This window comes from Pinus tabuliformis, chromosome Q (genome assembly GCF_031772625.1).
Source record: "Pinus tabuliformis cultivar Carrire ecotype Pingquan chromosome Q, CPIR1, whole genome shotgun sequence".
NCBI lineage: Eukaryota > Viridiplantae > Streptophyta > Pinopsida > Pinales > Pinaceae > Pinus > Pinus tabuliformis.
In genome coordinates, this window is record NC_142296.1 from 1,371,580,516 (window position 1) to 1,371,604,499 (window position 23,984).

Below are 23,984 nucleotides of genomic sequence, written 5' to 3' on the forward strand. Positions count from 1 at the left end.
ATTCCGAAGGCTCACTTCATCTTAAATTTGTAATGGCCGCTCTCCACTCCTATTGTGACGTGGCCCATGAATCTAGTGGGACTGTTTGTGTCCACAATCACAACGTAGTCGCATCACAATCTCACGTGTCAATGATCACACTCATTTTATTTTATTGTCGACTCATATGGTGACGTGGCGAAAGAATCTAGCCTAAAATCCACTATTTCACGGAGGCTGTCTGATGTGTCAAATATTTAGCGTAGGGGCATCAGAATCTGATGTGTCAAATGTTATGATGTGGCATCACAATGATCCAATGGTTGGTATTTTAAGGCTACCCTCAGGGTCACATGGTCGCGAGGTGCCTAATACGCGCTATAAATAGGCAGGCACAGGAGGAGGATGATATAAAGGACGTCGGCCTATTTGGCTAAATCAGGCAGGCGAAGATATAAACAGGGAAAACCCATCTCTGCATTTGGAATAAACAACGAGGATAACAGAAATCATGGTTCCCTTGAGCGTAGAATCACCTTTCCGTTAAGCTTTCGGGGTATTTCTGTTACAAATACAGTGCAAAATAATTTACAGGATTCGTAGTTAAACCGTACCCGTTTCAGCCCATTCAAAGATCTCTTTACGAAATTCTAGGGCATTTTTTTTTGTTTTCTTAAGGTCGGAGATTGGAGTTCCGGCGAGTGAAGTTTGCGAGGGTTTTGATTTGGATCCGAGGAAGGATCACGGATTGAAGGGTTTTTTTGAAAAGCGGGTGCTTGGTTGGTCCTGTAATGGAGTCATCACAGGCCACGCACAGGGAAGGCTCTCCGGAAGACGAAGGTCATTTACCTGTAACTGCAACCCTAGCCAAGGAGGCTGCCGCCATGTTTCAAGCAAGGCGTTATCAAGAATGTTTGGATATCCTGAGTCAGCTATCGCAGAAGAAGGAAGACGATCCCAAGGTCCGTAGGCTTAAATTTGAATGAATGATTGTTTTTGGTATTCATTTTGAGGGTTATTAATTTTGGTTGAAGCTTTTTCTTGTGAGTGTTATACGTATGTACCTTAATATCATCCATCAACGGGGAGACAATGGCAAGAATATATTGAAAATTTGTTTTCATCTCTAATGCATACATGCACAGTTTTGAGGAAGCCATTCTCTCTTTTGTCCCCTCTTCCAATCTTTCTGTGTGCGCTCGTATCAATCCAGCACTACAGTGTTGCAAACAACAATGCTGGAACGCGGACACCCACCAAATGCATTTCTTGCGGCTGGGCAACTTGGTCTTGTGAGTGTGACATATACATGTGGACCTTAATGCCATCCGTCAACGGAGAGACGATTGCAAACAATTTTGAGGAAGCCATTCTCTCGCTTTCTCCCTCTTCCAATCTTTCTATGTGTTCTTGTATCAATCGAGCATTTTAGTGTTGCAAACAGCAACGCTAGAATGTGGGTCCCTACTAAATGCATTTCTTCTGGCCGAGTAACTTAAAATAAAAATTCTTAGAAGCCGAAATTCTTTAATTTAGATACTTCTAGTATGTACAGAGATAGCATTCGTTTAAAGAAAGGTCTACAAGGATGGCTACCACTAGCACGAGCTATAAAGCAACGAATACCATATTATCTAACAAATCATTCTAGATCATGTCAACATATAGGGTGCGGCATGGGGTCCGACAAAAGTTATGTTACAGAAGTAAAATTTAGACGTAGAGGTGAGCTCATTATTTTAATTGGATACATAAAAATAATAGAGTATGCTGCAGTTGGTCCCAAATGTGAGCCGTTTAGCCTCTTGTTTGAAGAAATGTATATTTTTCAATAAGTCCACTGTCCATGTTGATTTTCTAGTGCTAATTAGACAAGCACAATTTTTTGGAACTGATTATTACTTCCTATATGATATTAGTTTTGCACATTCCGGACTATCATTAAGCAATTACACTTCAGAAAATTCGACTGTAAATGCAATAGAAACAGCAGAGATCACAGTAGAATAGGCATGCACAGTACTGAGTAGACACCAAAATTTTGCCTTGGGAAACCCAAACTCAGGAGAAGCCCAACAATCTTTTGTAGGAGAAATTGCTCAATTCAGCAAAAGTACAATCTGATATTCTAAAGTCCAACTTGGCTAACCTAGAGCAAAAATCCAACACAGGTCAAACAGGCCAAAATTTGGACTTTTGCAGCAACAGATTAGTTTGGTCAAAATGCCTAGAAAACTTGGTCAAATTGCCCAGAAAACTTGGTAAAAACACTCTTGCTTTCACAGTCAAGCTTGTCAAAAAATCTGGTAAAACAACAGACAGAAAACTTGGTCAAACAGTGGCAGAACAGACTCGGTCAATGCTGGTCAATAGGCAACTTCTATACTTGGTCAACCTAAAAAATCCTCCTCCTTGACTAGATGATGTTGAGTGATCTGAATTGTGCAAATGTGGGACGTTGAATTTGTATTTATAGTGGTCGAAAGAGATGGATTTGACCAAGGGTCACACCCATTCACATGGTGGGGCTGACTTGACCAATTGGGGCCAACTTGATCACTATAAAAATTAAATTTAATTTCCTTTCAAATTTCTTTCATGAGCCAACTTGTGTCTAAGCTGGGGAATACCTCCCACAACTACCGAAAAATCAACAGTCCAATCATTAATATTATTGTGTTTTTGTTTGTTTGTTTAATTTTAATTTTATTTTTTGAATTTTAGAAACTTGCCTGATGGGGTCACATCTTTGCCATTGTGTCAGGTCATGAGTGCCAAGTTCGAGGACTATTTATTAGTCACGAGGTTCACATGATAGCATTATTCTTCACTAGGTTATTAACATTACTTAGAGGTCTTTTTCGTGGGCTTGATAACTCTTTTTATTGTGGGCTTGTCGGTTGCTTTTTAATGTCAATTTACAATATTTTGTTTGTTTGTAAGCTAATGTGTGTGTTGCCTTTCATTACCACAAAAACAGAAATAATACATTGCTTAGCCCGTTTCTTCCATCAAGACTGTTCACATGATGATCTCAACTTGCCTAGTGGGAAACTAGGTATTTTGACCATCTATTAATTGAGTAACAAGTCCAAAATTGTAACAGTGACAACATTTGCAACCTAACTAGAGAGTCTAAAGAAACATCAAACCAAAATAGATTAGTAGAGCACACCAATCAACTAAGAGTCTGAAGGGTTAACTTGGGTCGGATCTCTTGCACTAGATCCTGGAGGGTTTGATGACATAGCAATACATGGGATATGGTGGTCAATCTGGGCTAGCCAGTTGTCCATTTGTTCCATGTGAAACCTCATATTACGCTACTCCCTCTTAACGTTTGCTAAGTTAGCAAAAATGTTATAATAGTCCGCTTCTCTCTCTATAAGGATTCTACCCATTAAAGTCTTCATTTTCTAGTAAAGGAAAATGGCTTGCAAATATTGCTTCCTACGGCCCTAATATTGCTTCCTACGGCCCTTGGTATGAGCAGGGTTGTATGATCAGGGTTTGAAACCAAATTCCCAAATTCAGCTAGGAGCTTTGAGTCTGACATACCTTGGCGATTTCTAGCAACCAAATTATCCAAGTTTTGCAGTTCATTTTGACATCCACAGGGGTAGTCTCTTGAAAGGTTTTCATTGCCTCTTAGTCTTGTGAGTGGTCCTGATTATGCCCTCAAGGGCCACAATCACCTCCCCCACCTTTGTGACTCTGCATCCTCTGAGGCTGCATTTCAATAGCCTTAAGAACCCTGACCCGACTCCTAACAAGACACAAAAAGAAGGTGGAGGGGTCTTGTTGTGGAAGCCTTTGCAATTCTCTGGAAATTATAGGCCCAAATACATACACAACCTTCTAGCTCCCCGTGGGAAAAAGATCAATAACTCCAGACAAACAGAGCTGCAAACCACAATTTTCTACAACCTGGTGGTACCCCACGTTCCTAACAAAGGTCACATGTTGACCAACACTTGCAAAGCCAATGGTAAACTTGGAATTAAAACCCCTCCCACAAAGAAACCTTGAGACTGACGACGAGGATACACTGACTTTACTAGAGTCCCAAAAGAGATTGTAAACTTGAATAGAAGGGGCCCCTTCCTTCCTGACTCTATCAACGTAAGACAAAGACCTTCCCACAATGACAATGAAAACATCTAAGAAAGACCAGACACTTCTATAGTACCAGAGAGCCCAAGCGATAAGCCAATTAAACACATCTTCATTGGAAATCTGCATCCATATTGCAAACTTGACATTAAACCATATAATAGTAACAGAGAGAAGAAAATTGGGTAGTATAAGAGCTACCTCGAGTTGGAGAAATGCCAACTTTTGCATGCACAGGCCGTTGATAGGCCTTTTGGAAACTGGTTTGGAGAAGAGACCCAACTCCAGTGCTAATGCATGTTTTCTACGCTTAGACTTTTCCTTCCTCCAGAAGCTACCACTCATGAGAAGACTGAACCAACTGGTGTGGAAGTACCTTATCCAAGAGCAGTGAATAATCCATTTTGACTCTCACTTGTCATCAATGGTGAGGGATACTAGTTGCCCCATGTTAAAGGCATAACCCAACACTATGTAGTCGAGCCCATAAAACATTCTCCTTGTTTGTATGATGCCAGTTAAGGTGCTGCATGCAGAGGCATGCATGGAGGTGCCCACTTCACCCCCTAAATTTAATGACTTCCATTTTCATTAGACGCAGGATGGTGGGCACGAAGACCTAGACTCCCATTTGCCTTGAGTCGCACCCCTATTGGGGGGTGTTAATTTACATTTGAAAATTATTATTAAAGCTAAAATATTTGAGCTTGAAGTTGCCCACCTTGGCCAACTACTTAGTTGTTAGAGTTGGGTTTGTTCTTTTTTGCTCCAAACATCTCCCTCTCTCCATTCTCAATTGTGGTAACAAACAATGACTAAGGCGACCATAGTGCTAACAAGGTGCTTAGAAATCATAAGGTTTGTGCCATAATTAGCCTGATAGCCTATACAATAGGCTACATTGCTACATTAAGTCCCTTAAGTTGTCTAATGAATATTGTTCGTTGTCAATGAGACTAGTGTTAGATGCTCGTCTAAAAAAATTGTAAGTCGAGATCTTATGAAAATAATTGCCTTCATATGTAACTAGGTTCTGTCTTCATAATGACATATGCAATCATGATTTTATGTATTTGATGTAATGAGAAAAATAAATTAATTCTTGTTATTCTTGAGGCATGGGTTTCATACTCAAGGGAAATTTATTTTTAGGTCAAGCACCCATTGAGTGCTTGATCCAGGTGGATATTGGTGGCCACCCGCTAATTCCACTTGGATCCCCACCATTGCTTCTTTCAGTTTCCTTAATTATAGCACAATTTACTATTTTTAGCAGTTTTTCGGGTCCTAAACTTCTGGAGCTGTTTTGAGGCCCTAAACGACGTTTTTTGGGAAATCTACCGCCAATGATTTTTTGTCTAAAATCGTCTTTTTCGTTGTAGTCCTCAGAGAGATCTTTCCAATGGGCTATCATGCGCGTCAAACGGAGATAATATGACCAAGTTGCGACCTCGGGAAGTTGGCTGTCCAACTCACCCCAACGGGTCCCATAAACTCTTGGTGTTACATTTCCTCGGGTTAGGGTTTTGGTTGTTTAGGGTTTGCTCTTATTGTTCAATAATAAAAAGGCCCTTGAGCCTCATTGTAAGACAGTTCAGAGGCATGTAGCCGCCACATCTCTTCTCAGAGATAAGCTACCATCGCCCTAGCTGGTTTATTTCCATTCCTGTTTGTAAACATATTTCAGTATTTTACATTAATGAAATGAAGTATTATTTCCGCTGCATCTCTGTGTTTACAGTTATCTCTATAATTTGTTACGTTCTTGTTTAAATCCGGATCAGTGGTATTGGAGCGGTCTGCTTTTCTTCTTTGTTTTTCTTTGCATGTCCCCAACGAGGTCGGGATATAAGGATTTAGGGTTTGAACTGGTCAAACCTTTACAAGACCAGCCTCGCAAATCCCGACAGCCTCCCATGGCGGATGAAAAGAAAGACGAGAGGGCAGGAGATCCTATCCAAATCTTGCTCGAAGAAGCCCTCGAGCGACAAAGGAATGCGATGATGGACAACTTTGCCCAGATTTTTCAACGTCTACCCAGGGGTGACGCATCGGCTTCCAACAGCAACTCTGGAAACGCCACACCACTTAAGGTACAAGTTAATTTTGAAATCCCCATATTCAAGGGTCAGATAGACGCAGATGCCGTCGATAAATGGTTAAATGTGCTAGAGGGTTATTTTTCTGTTCATGATTTTTCCAGTCGGGAAAAGATTATTTTCGCTCTTCTCAAAGCAACCCCCCACGTCAAGGATTGGTGGGAAACCTACTGCGAGCAGAAGGATGAAAGTACAAGCTCACTATTTTTAGTCGCACCCACTTGGAATTCATTCCGGGATGCCATCAAGGAGCAGTGCTACCCTGTCGGAAGCTATGAGGATCAATACATAAAGTGGACCACGCTGCGGCAGGGAAGGGACCAAGACGTACCGGAGTCTACCAATATTTTCCATACCCTTCGTACAAAGTTGGCTATCAAGGATTCAGAGCAGCGTTTGGTACTCAAATACTGTGGCTGCCTGCACAAGTACATCCAGGAAGAAATAGAATTCTTGAACATCTCCTCGCTCGGCATGGCATACCGATATGCCGTCAAGGTTGAGCAAAAGTTTAAACGGAAGAAGCGAGACTTTGGATCTGTGAATCTAAAACAAGGGAAAGGTGCCGCCAAACCGCAGAACAAAGGACAAAGCCTAGGCGCGGCGGCCCAAGACAACCTGCCAAAGTTGCAAGCAAAGAACAGCGCCGCAAAGCCGAAAAGGACACGGGAAAGTGGTGTGAGTTCCATAAGAGCTCCACTCACAACACAAGTGAGTGTCGGGCCAAGCAATCACTGGTGGCCGACCTAAAGGTTTCAAATCAGATGCATGTTTTGACTCTGAGTTAGAACCTGATAAGGGGAATGACAAAGGGAAGCAGATTATCGATGCGGAGCCCAACGCCACCGTTGCCACCACGAAGATCCAGAGGAGGGGGAGCGTCTCTTCCACTCCCAGATGTGGGTAAAGGGCTCCTCGCTACAGTTCATTGTCGATAGCGGGAGCCAAAATAACCTTATTTCGGCAGAGGTCGTGAAGCGGCTGGGCTTACCGACCACAACACATCCACAACCGTACACCATCGGGTGGCTTTACCAAGGACAAGATCTTCGCGTGAGCCAATAGTGTCGCCTTCCATACAATATCAAGCCCTTCACGGATGAGGTATTGTATGACATTGCTCCCCTTGAAACTTGTGATGTATTATTAGGACAACCATACTTGTGGAAGCGACATGCTATGTATGAATCAAGGTCCCGTGTTGTTATTGTTACTTTGGGAAATAAGTTGTACAGGATACCAGAGGTAGCACTGCCTACCGCCATCTCTTTGGTTACTTCAAAACAATGCAGTAAGCTCATTTCCAAAACCGGGAAATTTGTTTTCCTGATGATACACCCTCAAAAAAAGAAGAAGACGGTGGCCACGACCTCCAGACAGGGCCCCTCCGCACGACAACTACAGATGGACAAGGTCATGGAGGAGTATGATGACATCTTCACCTCCCCTGCAGGGGTTCCTCTGCACTGTTAGGTCAAGCACTCCATTGATCTGACCCCAGGTGCGCCGTTGCCCAATGGACCAATCTATCGGCGCTCCGTTCTGGAGAACGATGAAATCAAGAGGCAGATTCAGGAGTTGCTGCAAAAAGGTCACATTCGTCCGAGTTCATCGCCCTGTGGGAGCTCGATCGTGTTGGTACAGAAAAAGGATGGGACTTGGAGACTCTGTATTGACTATCAGGCGCTGAACAAGATCACTGTCCATAATAGGTTAACCAATCCCACGGATTGACGACCTCCTGGACCAACTAAAGGGGAAAAATATTTCAGCAAGATCGATTTGAAGTTAGGATATCACCAGGTACCAATCAAACCCTCCGATATGTGGAAGACTGCCTTCAAAGCCAAGGAGGGCCTTTTCGAATGGTTGGTTATGCCTTTTGGATTGATGAATGCTCCTCCAACCTTCATGAGACTAATGGATGACATCTTGCGGCCATTCACCAATTCATTTGTAGTGGTATACTTGGATGACATCCTGATCTTTAGCCGGAGTTGGGAAGAGCACCTCCACCACATTCGACAAGTTCTCCAAACACTGCGGCAACACAAGTTATGTGCCAGTTTGGAGAAATGCATTTTTGGCATGACTCAGGTTCAGTATTTGGGATACATAATTGATGAACAGGGGGTGCATGTGGATCCAGCCAAGATCCAAGTCATTCGAGATTGGCCATCTTCAACCACTCTAACAGAGCTTCGCAACTTTCTAGGCCTTGCCAACTTCTACCGCAGGTTCATGTTGGGATTTTCTCATATCACTTGGCCCTTGAGTCAAGTCACCAAGGGAGGAGCGAAAGCAAAATTCTTTTCGTCCGAGTCTCAACAGAAGGCATTCACAGAGTTGAAAGATCGCCTCTGCTCGGCGCCAATTCTTGCATTACCAGACTTGCAACAACCATTTGAGGTTGAGACAGATGCCTCTGACTATGTTATTGGGGCAGTCCTTACTCAACATGGGTATCCAGTGGCATATCACAGTGAGACACTTTCAGACACAGTCCGGAAGTATCCCACTTATGACTTAGAGATGTATTCCACTGTGCAGGCCTGCCGACAATGGAAGCATTACATTTTGGGGAAGGAAACGGTCATCCACATAGACCACCGACCCCTGTAGTTCATACAAACCCAAGGGAAATTGCAGAATGATCGCCATCAGAAGTGGTCCACATGCCTGCAACAATTCCATTTGAATATCAAGTATAAGAAGGGCATTACCAATAATGTTGTAGATTGCCTCAGTCGACCACCGATCATGGCGTTAACCATTGTGCTCAACTCTTGTGGGCACGAGACTTCTGATTGGCCACTGCTGTACAAAAGCGACTTGGAATTCGGCCACACATATCGATTTTCACGTCTAGGATGACTTGTTATGCCACCTGGGTCACCTTTGTGTTCCTTCAAGCGAGCGTGCCAAGATGATTTGGGAAGCACTCTACAGTTGGGCTGCTGGGCATTTCGGGGTCGAAAAAACGGTGGCAGTATTGCGGAAGTATTTCTATTGGCCGAATCTTCGACAGGATGTCGGGAAGTACATCAGATCATGCACTGCTTGCGCCATTGCCAAATCGACCATCAAGAAGCAAGGCCTCTATACCCCGTTGCCTACCCCTAGTTGACCTTGGGAATCCATCTCCATGGATTACATGTCAGGCCTTCCTTCCACTAAGCATGGAAATCACTGTGTTTTTGTGGTTGTTGACAAGTTCTCGAAGATGGCCATTATGGCGGCCTGCAAGAAGAATATCACAGCAAAAGCCACTGCTAAACTCTTCTTTGAACGAGTGTGGGTACACTTTGGGATCCCACAGTGTATCATCTCAGATCGTGATAGGTTCCTCAGTACATTTTGGTCTAGTATCTGGTCGATGCTGGACACGAAACTCACTAAGTCCACAACCTTCCATCCTCAAATTGATGGCCAGACAGAGGTTGTCAACAGGATGATTGTACACATTTTGCGCATGTACAACTCAAAGCATCCACGCACATGGGACAAGTGCCTCCTCTGTGTTCAGCACAACTACAACCTGGCTCTCCATAGGTTGAATGGCCACAACCCTTTTCAGGGGGGCTTGGGATTCCAGCCACTATGTCCCATTGATGTGGCCATGCCATTTGCAGCTACTCACGCAAATTCGGCTCATGTCCAGTCCGAAACAGATAAGGCAAACAACTTCATTGAGCACATCCAACATATTCGCCAACAGGTCCATGACATTCTGGAGAAATCAAATGCCAAGTACAAGCAGCGACATGATCAACATCGAGTGCCACACAAGTTTCAGGTGGGCGACAAAGTCTGGTTGCATTTGCAAAAGGAACGCCTTATCGGAGCCTATCAGAAACTCAGACCACTCCGATATGGTCCTTACACCATTACCAAGGCTGTGGAAGACAATGCATTTGAGCTCAACATTCCCCCATTCCTTGGCCTGCACCCAGTGTTCAATGTGGACCACCTTCAGCCATACTTTCCACCATTACTAGACACATCCGACATTGCAAAACAGCTCACACCCACAGAGTTAAATCTAGATTGCATGGAACAAGCTACAACTGATCGGATCATGGACACACAGATCAAGCACACTCGCCAGCAGAATATCCAACTGTATCGAGTTGTCAAAGCAGGCCAACTCCTTCACCAGGGCAAGTGGCTCACCAGGGACCAAGTTCAGCAGAAGTTCCCTCATCTCATGGAGGAACTCAACGCAATGGGGACCATTGCTTCCTAAGGGGGGAGGAATGATCCAAGTGGATATTGGTGGCCACCCGCTAATTCCACTTGGATCTCCACCATTGCTTCTTTCAATTTTTCAGTTTCCTTAATTATAGCACAATTTACTATTTTTAGCAATTTTTCGGGTCCTAAACTTCTGGAGCCGTTTTGAGGCCCTAAACGACGTTTTTTGGGAAATCCCGCAAGCAATTTTCTATCTAAAATCGTCTTTTCTGTCGTAGTCCTCGGAGAGATCTTTCCAACGGGCTATCATGCGCGTCAAACGGAGATAATATGACCAAGTCGCGACCTCGGGAAGTTGGCTGTCCAACTCACCCCAACGGGGCCCATAAACTCTTGGTGTTACATCTCCTCGGGTTAGGGTTTTGGTTGTTTAGGGTTTGCTCTTATTGTTCAATAATAAAAAGGCCCTTGAGCCTCATTGTAAGACAGTTCAGAGGCATGTAGCCGCCACATCTCTTCTCAGAGATAAACTACCATCGCCCTAGCTGGTTTATTTCCATTCCTGTTTGTAAGCATATTTCAGTATTTTACATTAATGAAATGAAGTATTATTTCCGCTACATCTCTGTGTTTACGGTTATCTCTATAATTTGTTGTGTTCTTGTTTAAATCCAGATCAGTGCTTCTAGGGCTTGTCATTGAGTTTACAAGTCAAATGAGTCATTGTCATGTATGGAAGACCCTTATGGGCTTGTTACATATTGATTTTTTATTTTTTATTTTGAGTGAAAATAGAGTCAAAAGACCCGAGTCAATGTACACAAGTGGACAAGTCGGCCTAGAGGAAGCAATTCATACCCCTTAAAAGCCTATAAATACGAAGGAACTCGACCTCATTAACACACTCACTCAAGCAAGTTCGTTCTCCTCAAGATAGAAGCTGGAAAAGGATGAAAAAGGAGAAGAAAAGCAAGATCGAAGTTTCGGGCCTCTCTCACTCTCTCTTGTGTTAGGGTTTCTACTATTGCTGGGCAAGTCAAAGTGTTAGGAAGAAAATGCTGGGTCGAAATTCCAGAAGAATTTGTTGGGCAGGTTGAAGTTGCAGAAGAATCTGTTGGGAGTTTGAAATTTCATAAGTTGTTGGAAGGAAAGCTCATTAAGGAAGAAAGGTTTGACTTGGTCTTGGAGGGTCTTGGTCAAGGGTCATAGGTCTTGGAATTCGTCAATTGAAGAGTTTATATGAAGAGAAGAATTCTCGCGGGTTTTCCTTTCAGTTGTAGAGGTTTTGGACTTGGCTGATCTTCTATATCTTGTGCTCTTTGTCTCATTGTTCTTTAATGGTTTCGTAGTTGTTTGATGAAGAGAATACTAATAATAATCAAGTGAAAGAAGAAGATAATCAAGTAAAGTAAAAATACATCACAAGTAGTTATTAAAGGAAGATAAATCACCTAATCTAGTTGCCCCTAGTTATCTCAACATGGTATTGGAGCTAAGTTGACTACATCAAGAAAAGGCAACTTAAAGAAGGACACTCAAGGGCGAAGCACAAGAAGATCATTTAGGAAGACATCAAGGGCCAAAGCACAAGAAGGGGTGAAGCACAAGAAGGGATTCATAAGGGTTGAACAAATTAAGAAGCATTAAGAAGATCTACTCAAGGATCACATCATCTAGAAGCAACAATAAGTAGAGGAGCTCAAAAACCCTAGCTCATCCGAAATAAGGTTTTACACTTGAAGCATTCTTGGGAAGCTTACAATCTTCAAAGAAAAGAAGACCTCAAGGACCCGTCATCCACTCAATCAAAGAAAGACCCTACATTTGAAGTATCTTGGGAAGGCCACCACACTCTACACTATCATCTGAGGAAGCAAGAAGAAGCATATTAGCATAATCATCATCATCAAGGAATCTAGGTGATATCTTCTATTACCAACATCATCATTAAAATCAACAAGGCATAAAGTTGAAGATATTGTCATCAAGGAGCATCTTCACTTGACAACTAAGTACCTCTATATTTATGATTGAATCTGCTATCAAAATGACTTCGTTTTGCAAGGAAAGCAACAAATTGGTTAGGTCATCAAACTTTCTTGCATGGAAGAAGAGGACATATTTGATCGTCGTTGAACTTGTTAAGGGTACAATCACTAAACCTCCAAAGGAAGAAACTCAAGCTCTTACAATGTATATGATAGGGGAAATAAGGGTTCAAAGGATTCTCATAGAATCCATCAAGGATCCCCTCATACCTTATGTATCAAAGTTGGAGACATCAAAAGAAATATATGACAAGTTAATAGAATTGTTCTCCGTAAGTACTGTAGGAGAAGTGATATCTTTAAGGAACAAGTTCTACGAAATGAATATCTCAAAGGAAGGTGGAATAGCCTCATATTTTATGAGGGTATCAGAAATAAGAGACCAACTATAAGAGTTGGGAGAAATAATGTCTGACAAAGAAATGACCACCATAGTGCTCAATGCTCTTCCAGAGGAATTGGGCAACTTTACATCTAACATCTTTGGAAAGAAGAAAGCCACCCATTTAATGAACTTTGGTCATTGTGTAAAATTGAAGAAACCAGGTTGAAGGCAACCTCCGGTGTAGGATCAAATGAGCAAGTCCAAGCATTTTTTGCCATGGCTAGGAAGAAAGGAAAGTTTTAAAAGTTTGGTCCTCATAAAAAGAACAAGAAGAATATGTTGAAAATCCAATGTTATGGCCAGGGTTGCAGGGGAGCGCTCACCCCCCCACTCCCGCTCCCAATTCGCTCTTCGAGCGGGAGCGGCTCCTGAGCGCGTTCCCTAAAAAAATGCTCCCTGCCTTTTCGGGAGCGTTTAGCCTTTTTTGCAATTTTTTTTGCAGTAATGTTCCAAACGCAATTTTTTTTCAAAGAAAAAAATAAGTTTTGAGTGGGGCAACTTAATGATCAAGCTTATGGCCCTAGTATTGATATGCGATTCATGGTAATGTTAAATTCTTAAAGTAAAAGTTACATTCTCCTTAATCTTCATTTTCATCATTTTACTTAAATTTTTAACATTACCATGAAATGACTCAGGATGTTTGAGAGTGGTTCCAACCTCATTGGATTTTATATGGAGAAAGTAAAATTTTAGATTTCATTCAAAATCCAGCAGAATTATCAGTTTTTCAGGATTTCAGGGTTGGGGGATTGCAATGTTTCCATTGAATTTTGTCATGTATTAGGGTATGGAACTCATATTTAATCAAGAGCACCAATCCCTCTATGTACCTTGATGTTAGTGACATTGGTTGTCGAACTCCTCTATCATGACCCTCCTAAAAATGTACGCATCACTCAAACAAAATCTTGACTTGGCATGCTATGCTTTTTCTATCTTATGTTAATACTTAGAGGGTGATATTAATGACAAAGATCCCTATACAGATACAGAGGTAATAACAAAGATACCTCTGGATATTAATGCTTAGAGGGTGATATTAATGACAAAGATCTTGATTTTCCAACAAGACTAAAATATTAGACATTTCTCGTGGTGGCAAGAGGCCCAAGCATAAGCAATAGATAATAGATTTACTTGTCTTTTCTAGTTTCTAGTGGTTTTTATAACTATTGACTCTTTCATATTTATTATGATATTTTTTTAAACAATATATGACAATTTAAGTTTGAAGTTGGCAATTATAACTCATTAGTAATGAATTATGAATATGATGCTTCATGAAAGTTGAAAGTTGTTTCATTTCATTTCATTTTATAACATTTCATTTCATGTTAGATATTATTTGTTGTAATGGTTACACTTAGCTTACAATTACAGCTTTGGTGATCAATGATGATAAATGTTATATATTGAATTTTGAAAGCTTGAAACTTTAAGATTGATGAATCATGAGACTCAATATGTTGTACGTTACTATGTTACTAACTTGTGGACGTGGTTGATGAAGATTATAACTTCTAGATGATTGTTGTTATATGGTTCAATCTATGTTTTTTTATGTTTTTTATATCTAATTCATCATTCTACATGTTTTTGTTGACATATATGTATCAAAATATAAAAAATAATATATATATATATATATATAAAACACTTCGGGATTTGCTCCAAAACGGGGAGCTTTTGAAAATGTCGCTCTCGCACTTGTTTTCGCTCCCACTCCCAAGTAACACTGGTTATGGCTGTCATGAATATGGGCACTACAAGAGAGATTGTCGTAAACTCAAGAAGGACAACAACAAAAGAGGAAGTGAAAAAGCCCATATCACTGAAGAAGTGGAAGAACTTGAGAAGAAGAATACAAAGGAGGAAGTGAGAGATCTCTACTATGACTGAGATAATCTCCTCCACTAAGTTATTTTCAGTTTTGTAAATAATAGCTATCATGGTAGGAAGAATTGTAAGTATGATAGGATGCATCATATTAGGAGATGGCATCATGGTAGAAGCATGCAATTGAAGCAAGAGCTCATTATAGTAGCTTGAAAAGGAGAGCTGAAGCAAAAGTCTACATGGATGTAGCAATCATCACATAAAGGAAGTAGCTCGTGGTAACCTCATTGAAAGCATGTGTAAAGAAAGTCATGTAGCATGATAGAAGGAATTCATCATACATCATCATCATGAGAAAGGAACTTCTGCTGGATGAGGATAATCTAGATCCCCTGATTGGAATCTTCATTAAAAGGTTCACCTCTACTTGGAAGAAGCAAGTGTCTCGCTAATCATTCCACCTTGTGTAGGATACATTGTTTAAAAGGATGATGGTATGGTGACAAAGGAGTGCAGCATGTCAAGTTGTTTGAAGTGCTTTCAATCAAGGAAAGGAAGTTGCCAAAGGAAGTCTAGATGATGAAAAGGAGAAAAGTTGTATGTATATATTTGATAGATTAAGTCATGTCATCATATAGTTGCTGACAGCATGGGTAAATGCTCCACCTTGTGAGCATGATCAAGGATCTCTTCCTTTGAAAAATGCATGAAAGAAAGGTTCACATATTGACAAGATGAAATCAACATAATATGTCCTCATATGGAGTATGAGGTAGTTGACAATCATGATGAAGGCACTTTGTCAAGAAGTTTGTGGGAAAGCAATATGTGAAGGAAGGAAGAAGAAATCGTAAAAGTTGCAACTATGGTCTCATAAGGGAAGGAAATCAACATCTGATGACTAAAAGAATTAGACATGACATCTCCGGCAGCTTTCTTCTTTTGGTGGAGATCATGGGACTATCACCTCGTCGCTATACCACACTCTTGTGGGTTCCCAATACTAATTTTATATTTATGCCTTGCTATGCATGCATTTTTCAGGTACAAAATGTGTCATATGCCCACAATTACAACTCTTTTTCACTTACATCTATATTCTTTTGAGATTCTCCAACATTATAAACAACTAAATTTTCAATTTTTACAAGATTCATCATCTACCCATGTATGCACATCGGTAACACTAATAAAATAAATTGGAAAAAAAATTGATGTTCAATGTCTAATGTAAAATAAAATTAAGAGCATAGACCTGTCATAATCTTGGATCTTTCAAGCATTGAGAGGTGTTTACGTGGTTTTTTTCTCATCCCTCTCGATGCTTAATAGATCCATGGTTAAGATTGTAGTTGTACTACATATATAATCATGGCACCAAAAAGATATGGCACATACATTGTCATCATACTATCAATGATACAGGAACATAAAAATTGACTATTTAGTATTAATGAACACACAGAATTATCATTATACTAACAACAATACACAAGAAACATAGAAAATTCTCTAGGAATTTACACACACAAATAGGCAATGGGTATTTATTATTTATGCAAAAAATATCCATAAGAATCACATAGAAGCGATAAAATTGCACTGAAAATGTAGTTATCTGTTGATGTATTGATGATTATGTATCTTGTTTGGGTTTCAAGTAGATTATATATTTTGTTTAAATTTGTGGTGAACATGTACTGTATTTTTTGCTAAAATAACACATACACTAGGTTGCTGTTCTAGTTTTTCCAAGAATGTAGCACAGCACCTATTTTCAACAAGTTATAATTCCAAGAAGTTTGTTGCACTGAATCTACCATCCATTATACTAGCATTATGTTCTGAATATATTCTTTTGTACAATTTCTGCACCTGATCAGAGGCTTTGCCCTAAATCATAAATGTATTGCATTGCAGAAATGATGCCAACTATCCTATCAAGTATCTTTCTATTCAATAGTAAATGTAATTGTTACACCAAGATGGGATGTTGGTCATCTCAGGATTGAAAACTTCACAAAGAAATTGTGGTAAATGCCGAAGAATATCATCACAAATGCAACATTTGCTATAGGAGGAACTCTCATTGCTGGCATGTAAAGAGTGAAAAGTCATAATGCAATGAGGACTAAAGGTGGACACAAGCATGCTGTTTGATAATAATGATAATAAACTACACTCCCTTGTGATACACTGCGTGGCTTATTTTACATTAGATTATATTGATTTAGGATCATTTGTGGACATTGATATGATTTCTAGACGGTTTGTTTTCTCCATGTTCCAGCATCCACTATTTTAGAGGATTGGCTGTTTTGTATATTTCCTTTAATCTGGATACTGGAATTTTTGATGGAATATTTGTTATTTTATTGAGGCATTTCTCCTCAGATAATGGCAGGAACTCAAGGAACTCAATTGCTGTCTACATTAGGTTTATGATCCCTTTTTGACTGTGTAGGTCCTTCATAATATTGCTGTGGCAGAATACTTTCATGATGGCTGTACAGATCCAAAAAAGCTTCTAGAGGTACTTGACAAGGTTAAGGTAAGCTATTTTGATTTTGTAATGTTACTATTTCTTATCTTGGTTGTTTACTCATTTGCTTTTGCACAGTTTCTTTTATCACCATTATTTGTAACAAACTTTCTGTATAAATGTATAGGTGTTGAATTAATTGTCATTAAACAATGCATAGACTACAGCTAATTTTGTAATTAGAGAAACATATAAGTATACTTCCATGTGTAATAGAAGAGAAATAATGTAATATATATTATAGATCAATTTGTTATGAGGTTTTTGGGTAATAATTTGAGTGTTCCTTTGTATCAGTGGCCCAATTTTTTTAATCAGGGTGAAGCATGATCTTTTTCAGGTTAAATTGGGATGAAATCATGAAACCTATGTTGCCTATCATAGTAAACAAATTCTTGTTAATCCTTGTGATTGGTTATATTTATCATACACTGTAAGCAAGGATGCGTTAAGAATTCCTGAATATGTTAAAATCCTCTCTGTTGTCGGTTTTTAGGTGTAACTAAGCAAATGACAATGAAAGATGAATCAAAATACTTAGGGTGTGGTATATGGAGCCTTTTTGTGGAAAAAATACATAAGTTATTGATGAGCATTAAAAGGGTTACTATGCCAGTAAGTTTATTGGCTGTTTTCATCTTTTTAGGAATGTTACTTGGAAGTGTAGAACCATCCACTTTCTCCCCTTCTTTGATCATTATTTTGTCCACTTTGATATGTTTTGGTCGTTCCATCTCCAGATAAGCAATCTCTTGGAGCAACCAGGGAAAACCTTGGGTTTCTATCAATTTCTGCTGAAAATATTTATTTCTACATGTCTAGGTTCAGTTGATAGAATCAAGTCAACAAGACAGATATTCGACTTTGTTCAAATCAATTTCAATTTTGAATAACTTAGTCAAATCCTAGTCAATAAGGTTTCTCTACTGAATCATGAAACCAGGTTACATTTCGACTTGAGTAGAGCTATTGAATCACCAAGGATAAACAAGGTCAACTCTGTTATCAACTTGATCAAATTGAGATGACATTGATTTTGGATGAATAGGGTCTCCCCCTTTTGAGGACAATTATTGTCCATCTCACCCTTTATATGTAGAAATTCTCTTTGCAGTTGCTATTATCATTGATCTATATATTGCTTCAAGCCTTCAATCATTGCCCTTATTGAACAATTGCTTTCTTACCATAAATTTGTGATAGATATCCAAGCTATCTTTCTATCTAATGTTGCTTCTTCTATTGTAGCAGCTTTTGGTTGTTGCATAGCACATATCTCTTTTGACTCTGGGTGTCAAATAGGAGGAGCCATATGGGCATCGTTCTTGGCATCTCCAAATCTAATTAGCATCGGCTCTCTTCTCTCGAGAACATCACATTCGCCTTGGCAAGTGATAGATGCATGACAACATACATAGGGTTGTCACTTTTTTGTTGCTCAACCAACAACTATTTATCTTTGTAAACAATAAGAGGAAAACAATGTGAAACACACAACACAGACCATTGGGATATGAGGTCATGTTGAGATCTGTGGGAGGAGGAAAGGTGGTTTGCAACTATGTAGATCTATGCTAGTCTTTGTTGTACAATAATTAGGCTGAGTGAAAACATTAGTTGTGTGGCTTAGTTTCAGATGAAGCAACCTTAATCTCCAACCCCTAAGCAAGGGTAATATTTTTTAGGGTTCAAGGGCGTTCAACAAGGCTCGAAGCCATTACAATAACACATTTGATTTGAATTCAACATGTCACTTGTGGGAATTGAACCTAAGTGGGGAGGATAACAGTTATTCCTTCAAACCACCCAAGATATAACCAATCAATATAATTAAGGAGTTACTCCTTCAAAGACATGCATCTAAAGCAAAATTCCATGATAGGGTATGGAGGGAAGATAAAAAATGTGATACATTCCTTTTTTGGTTTACTCATGGTATTGGCCCTCTTCTCTCCATGGGTCGTCCTTCTAGCTTGAGTGGATCAACTTTTAGTAAACAACCTTGAGGCTTTCTTGGTTGTATCCCTTTCAAAAAATTGATCTTGATTTGTTTTTTAATTTTGATCCTTTCTTAATTTGGCTATATGTTTGATAGTGTAATAGGAAACGTTGTGTAGTCTTCACCCCTCCCTTTTAAAATCCTTGACAAGTCCTCCTTTTCCATTCTTTTCGTTTTGATTTGCACGTTGGTCTACCTATCTTATTTGAGATTGAGCCAATTTTTTTTTTTTTTTTTGTGTTATCTGTTTTGGATGTTCAATTTCATGTAGTTCTAAATTTTTATTTATCCCTTTATGTGTAGAGGTAAATGAAATGATGACCAGAATAGGTCACAACATAGGTTCATTGATGACCAAAATAGGTCACAACATACAAAAATGGTGATAAGGGGAGTGCAAAAGTCTTCTCCTAGGAGTGCAATGGAAAATTGAAGGTTGAAGAAACAAGAAGAAAACCATAAACATTGAAAAACCTACACATCAAAAGGGAGCCAACTATAAAATACAATCTCAAAGTAGTAGAGATATGTTGTAAATAAAAAGAAGAGTTAGTGTCTCTCATACTCAAAGCTATGAATGACAATTCCCATCTTGAGAACTTTTTTAATAATTCCCCCTCGAGAATGGCTTGTATTGGTGGGACCTTAGGGTGTGTCAGGACAGGAGGTAACTCCTCAAATGAACTGTGTTTATTCATTTAGATTGTTCATAGTTATATACATGAGGGAGTGACTCTTGGGTTTCACCTCCCGATGACTCTTCCTTTTCCATTATTTATTATTTACATTATTTACAACTGTTCACCCAATCCCCATGATTAGGTGTCAACATTCCCCCCCTTAATCTGAAGGGATGTTGGTGAGTCCAAGCATCATTCTGAATCTTTCAAGCTTTTCTCTTCCAAGCGCTTTGGTGAAGATGTATGCAATCTGCTCATTAGTGGAACAATGGCGTAGATGGATTGTCTTGGCCTCAACATGATGTCGAATCAGATGGTATTTTGTATTGATGTGCTTCATTCGATCATGGAACTTTGGGTTCTTGGCCAACTTTATTGCAGAGGTGTTGTCAATCATGAGTGGAGTTGAATGTACTTGTTTTACCTGCAAATCTTCCAAAATTTTCCTGAGCCACACAATTTCTTTTGTTGCCTCAGTTGCTACCACATATTTTGCCTCTGTTGTGGAATCTGCTGGAACAAATTTGTTAAGTTATGGTATGTTCTATGCTTATAACAGTTTACTTTTTTTTCTTATTATATTCCACCGATTAGCAATCACATGTACATAAAGTAAAGTGCAGATAGAACATTAAACGATCGACAGAAAACAAGCCAAGACAAGAGACACAAGATGTGGCGGCTAGCCAGGGACAAACCCCACAATGTGTGGGGAAACCCTTTGATCAAATCTTCTTTTATCTTCAATAATTCAGCAGAGAGAAATAGTACAATAAATTTGATTCATATCAGCAGTAGCAAACCCTAGATCAATAGCATCAGCATTAGCGGCTTCATTATCAAACTAGGGAAGACCATATCTCACAAACCGACAGTCGGATTGACTTCATTCCACCACCAAAAGTTTCGGCTTCCAGAGGAGGTTCAGATGAACCTACAACGCAGTTCAGATGAGGAGATCTTCTAGGCCACGCAAGTCAATCTTTACTTCTGCAGTTGCAGCTTCAGTTTCAGCAGTTTCCAGCTTCAAACTAGGGCAGTCGATATCTTGCAAACCGTTCGTCGGATTGACTTCATTCCACCACCAAAAGTTGCGGCTTTCAATGGAGGTTCAGATGAACCTACAGTGCAGTTCCAAAGAGGAGATCTTCTAGGCCACGCAAGTCAATCTTTACTTCTGCAGTTGCAGCTTCAATTTGAGCAGTTTCCAGCTTCAAACTAGGGCAGTCGATATCTTGCAAACCGTTCGTCGGATTGACTTCATTCCACCACCAAAAGTTGCGGCTTTCAAAGGAGGTTCAGATGAACCTACAACGCAGTTCCAAAGAGGAGATCTTCTAGGCCACGCAAGTCAATCTTTACTTCTGCAGTTGCAGCTTCAGTTTCAGCAGTTTCCGGCTTCACATGTGTGAGAGAGAGAGACCCATTTCAGCGCAGTAGAGAAGAGACTAATATCTGCGCAGTAGAGAGAGAGAGATGTGATGAGATGAGTGAGTCTAAGCGAGGAAAAGTCCTCTTATATTTATACACAACGTTGGTGGGTGAATAGATGCGACTGTTGGGCTTCTGAGCCTACATGAGTTGTAGGTCGGCTTGATAATAATTCCATAATCAAAATAAATTCATATCTCCATGAATACTTATCGGAATTGGATGATCTTTATATCAATCTTACACCTCTCGATGAGAGGAATCTAATAAAAATATTATTAGCCATGAATAAGATGACCCACATGAAGTTTTGCCCTGGTTGCCAATTTTAACACTCCCTCTCAACCATGGAGAACTTCATCTGCAATCTGTCTATCAGTCGTTACTATTCATCCATCAAATGCACTGCCTTGTACAGCCTGACCCTTGCCCTGCTCTGCTCTATTTTGCCTGTTCTGCTTTGTCTTGTTCTGCCCTGCACTGATCTGTACTGTTTTGTTCTGTTCTGCTCTGCTCTTGCATTGTTATGTTCTACTCTGCTTTTGTCCGAATTATGAAGAAGAAGAAATGATCGAGGATGTATCATACTGACTCAAAGTCAGTCTCAAAGTATGTACCACTGGTCCCAGACCAGTCTCAACCAGTGTTTTACGAAACGGCCGTACCGAAACGGAAACGGCCGTTTCGTTCCGTTTTATTAAAAAAATTTCTGACCCGGCCTTTGACCCGGCTCGGCTGGCCGAGTCAGCTATGACTCGGCCGAGTCAGCCAATGACTCGGCCGGGTCATAGCTGACCCGGTCAACCCGGCCGGGTCCCATCAAAAAACGGCCGAGTCATTCAAAACCGGCTGGGCAGCGTATTAACCAAAAATTTAACACTTTTTTGCTGATCTGTTCTTCAAATGCTGTTGTTGTTTTACAATAGTACAAAGATATTTTACTGATATACAGCTCAACCATTAAACGAAAGGAGAATCTGGTTCATACCTCAGATATCAATTGAAGATGTCTAGCTGCCACTGAGTGTTGTTTCTTCTGCCACTGATTTGCCTTCTGCTGCCAAAGTTCAGCCCTTGGAAGTGCCGTCTCAGGCCTTCCAACTTATGACTAAACCAAGCATTAACCTTCGATTCTATCCTTGCTCAACAGGCCTTGACCCTTTACTCCTACTTCAAATTTTGTCTCAGGGTAGCACTTTTAATCAATCCTTCAAAGTATGATTTAATTTTGATCTTGACTTGCACACGAGCTAAGCAACTCGGTCTTGTTCAAATCTCAGAATATACCCTCAAAGGCTGTCTTTAAAGTCGGGCTTCTCCTACAACAAATTTGGTCTTCATTGGCGTCCAAGATAGGCCTCTTCTTGCAGCCTAAAATAGGTCTTCCTGCAGCTTTACATACCTTCTTTTCAACTGTCCATTTGCTTCAAAAAGAGACCTAGACTAGTCTCCTAGCCTGGGGCCTTGAACCTTCTCTTACAACTGCTGTCATAGGGGTAATACGACCCTTTATATGTGTCTAAAACAGGCTTCAACTGGTGCGGCTTCCTCAAGGCTACTATGGCCCTACAACAGTGCAACCTCAGCCTCTGATCTACAGTCTAGACAGGCTATTAAGGCTTCAAAATATGCCCTGAAACTCTTTGGCCTTGATACCTCGAATGCTGCCTCAGACTGTCCTTAAACAGAGCTCAGATTCTGCCTCGGAATGGCCTCATAATAGGCCGAAATTATGCTCCAAAGCTGGGCTCAGATCTGCCCCAGAGCAGTGAATTACAACACAGAGAGATAAGCAATAAAGCCCAAGAAAAAACCTTGAAGAGACTCAGGTCAAAGCCCAAGAAAAAACCTTAATAACTTTAACTTCTAGCTACTAGCCTCCTTGGTTATTTGTATTTTGTTTTGACTCTTGAGTCTTTGATCATGTATGACAGACTACAATTGACTATGTATTTACTATTGCCATTGGGTACACCGTACCATTTTGATATAATGGATTGGTTGATGAGCCTACTTTGATCATATGTTGTCTTCCATGTATATTATAATGTTGTGTGTTTGGAAACTTGAATGAAAATCTTTAAAATTATGTTTAAAATATTTAAAATTATGTTTTTTTATAAAAAAAATAAATATTTAATGTATTTTTTACAACGACCGAGTCATTGAAATTGAGCCGGCCGAGTCATTGCCGTTTCCGAGTCCGAGTCCGAGTCGATCCTCGGCCGAGTCCGAATCCGAGTCCGTTTTGTAAAACACTGGTCTCAACCAACCCAAAGTCAGCGTCATAGTGAGTACAACTCCAATGGTCCCAGACCAATATCATCCTCCACTGACTCAAAGTCAGTCTCAGAGTATGTACCATTGGTCCCAGACCAGTCTCAACCGACCCGAAGTCAACGTCATAGTATGGTACAACTCCTACCACTGGTCCCAGACCAGTATCATTGATCCCAAATCAATGGAGGTCATCCTAGCGTAGGGAGTACGGTAGTTACAACGATGTGTCCATCAGTACTACTATGGTCCCTAACTTCATTTCCCTGCTCATTGATTAGATGAGAGGTACTTCCCATGAGTCCCAGACTGCATGGGTAGGATGCCTCGACAGGAGAACTAATCAATCCTGTCCTCACAGGAGAACACATCAATCCTGCTACAATTGCCATGGAGAA

At 40.2% G+C, this 23,984-nt stretch overlaps 1 protein-coding gene across 2 annotated transcripts in view; it reads left to right on the forward strand.

The window, feature by feature from the left end:
- Positions 1 to 376: 376 nt before the first annotated feature.
- LOC149225016 (Tetratricopeptide repeat (TPR)-like superfamily protein) overlaps positions 377 to 23,984 on the forward strand; it is an 87,690-nt gene continuing 64,082 nt past the window's right edge. For both annotated transcript variants that reach the window (XR_016249561.1, XM_089386417.1), the window contains exons 1-2: positions 377 to 941; positions 17,122 to 17,208. Coding sequence is in view for 1 of the 2 variants with exons in the window: in XM_089386417.1 (XP_089242543.1) it covers positions 771 to 941; positions 17,122 to 17,208 (258 nt within the window). In the remaining variant the exon portion in view is untranslated. The remainder of the gene's footprint in view (positions 942 to 17,121; positions 17,209 to 23,984) is intronic.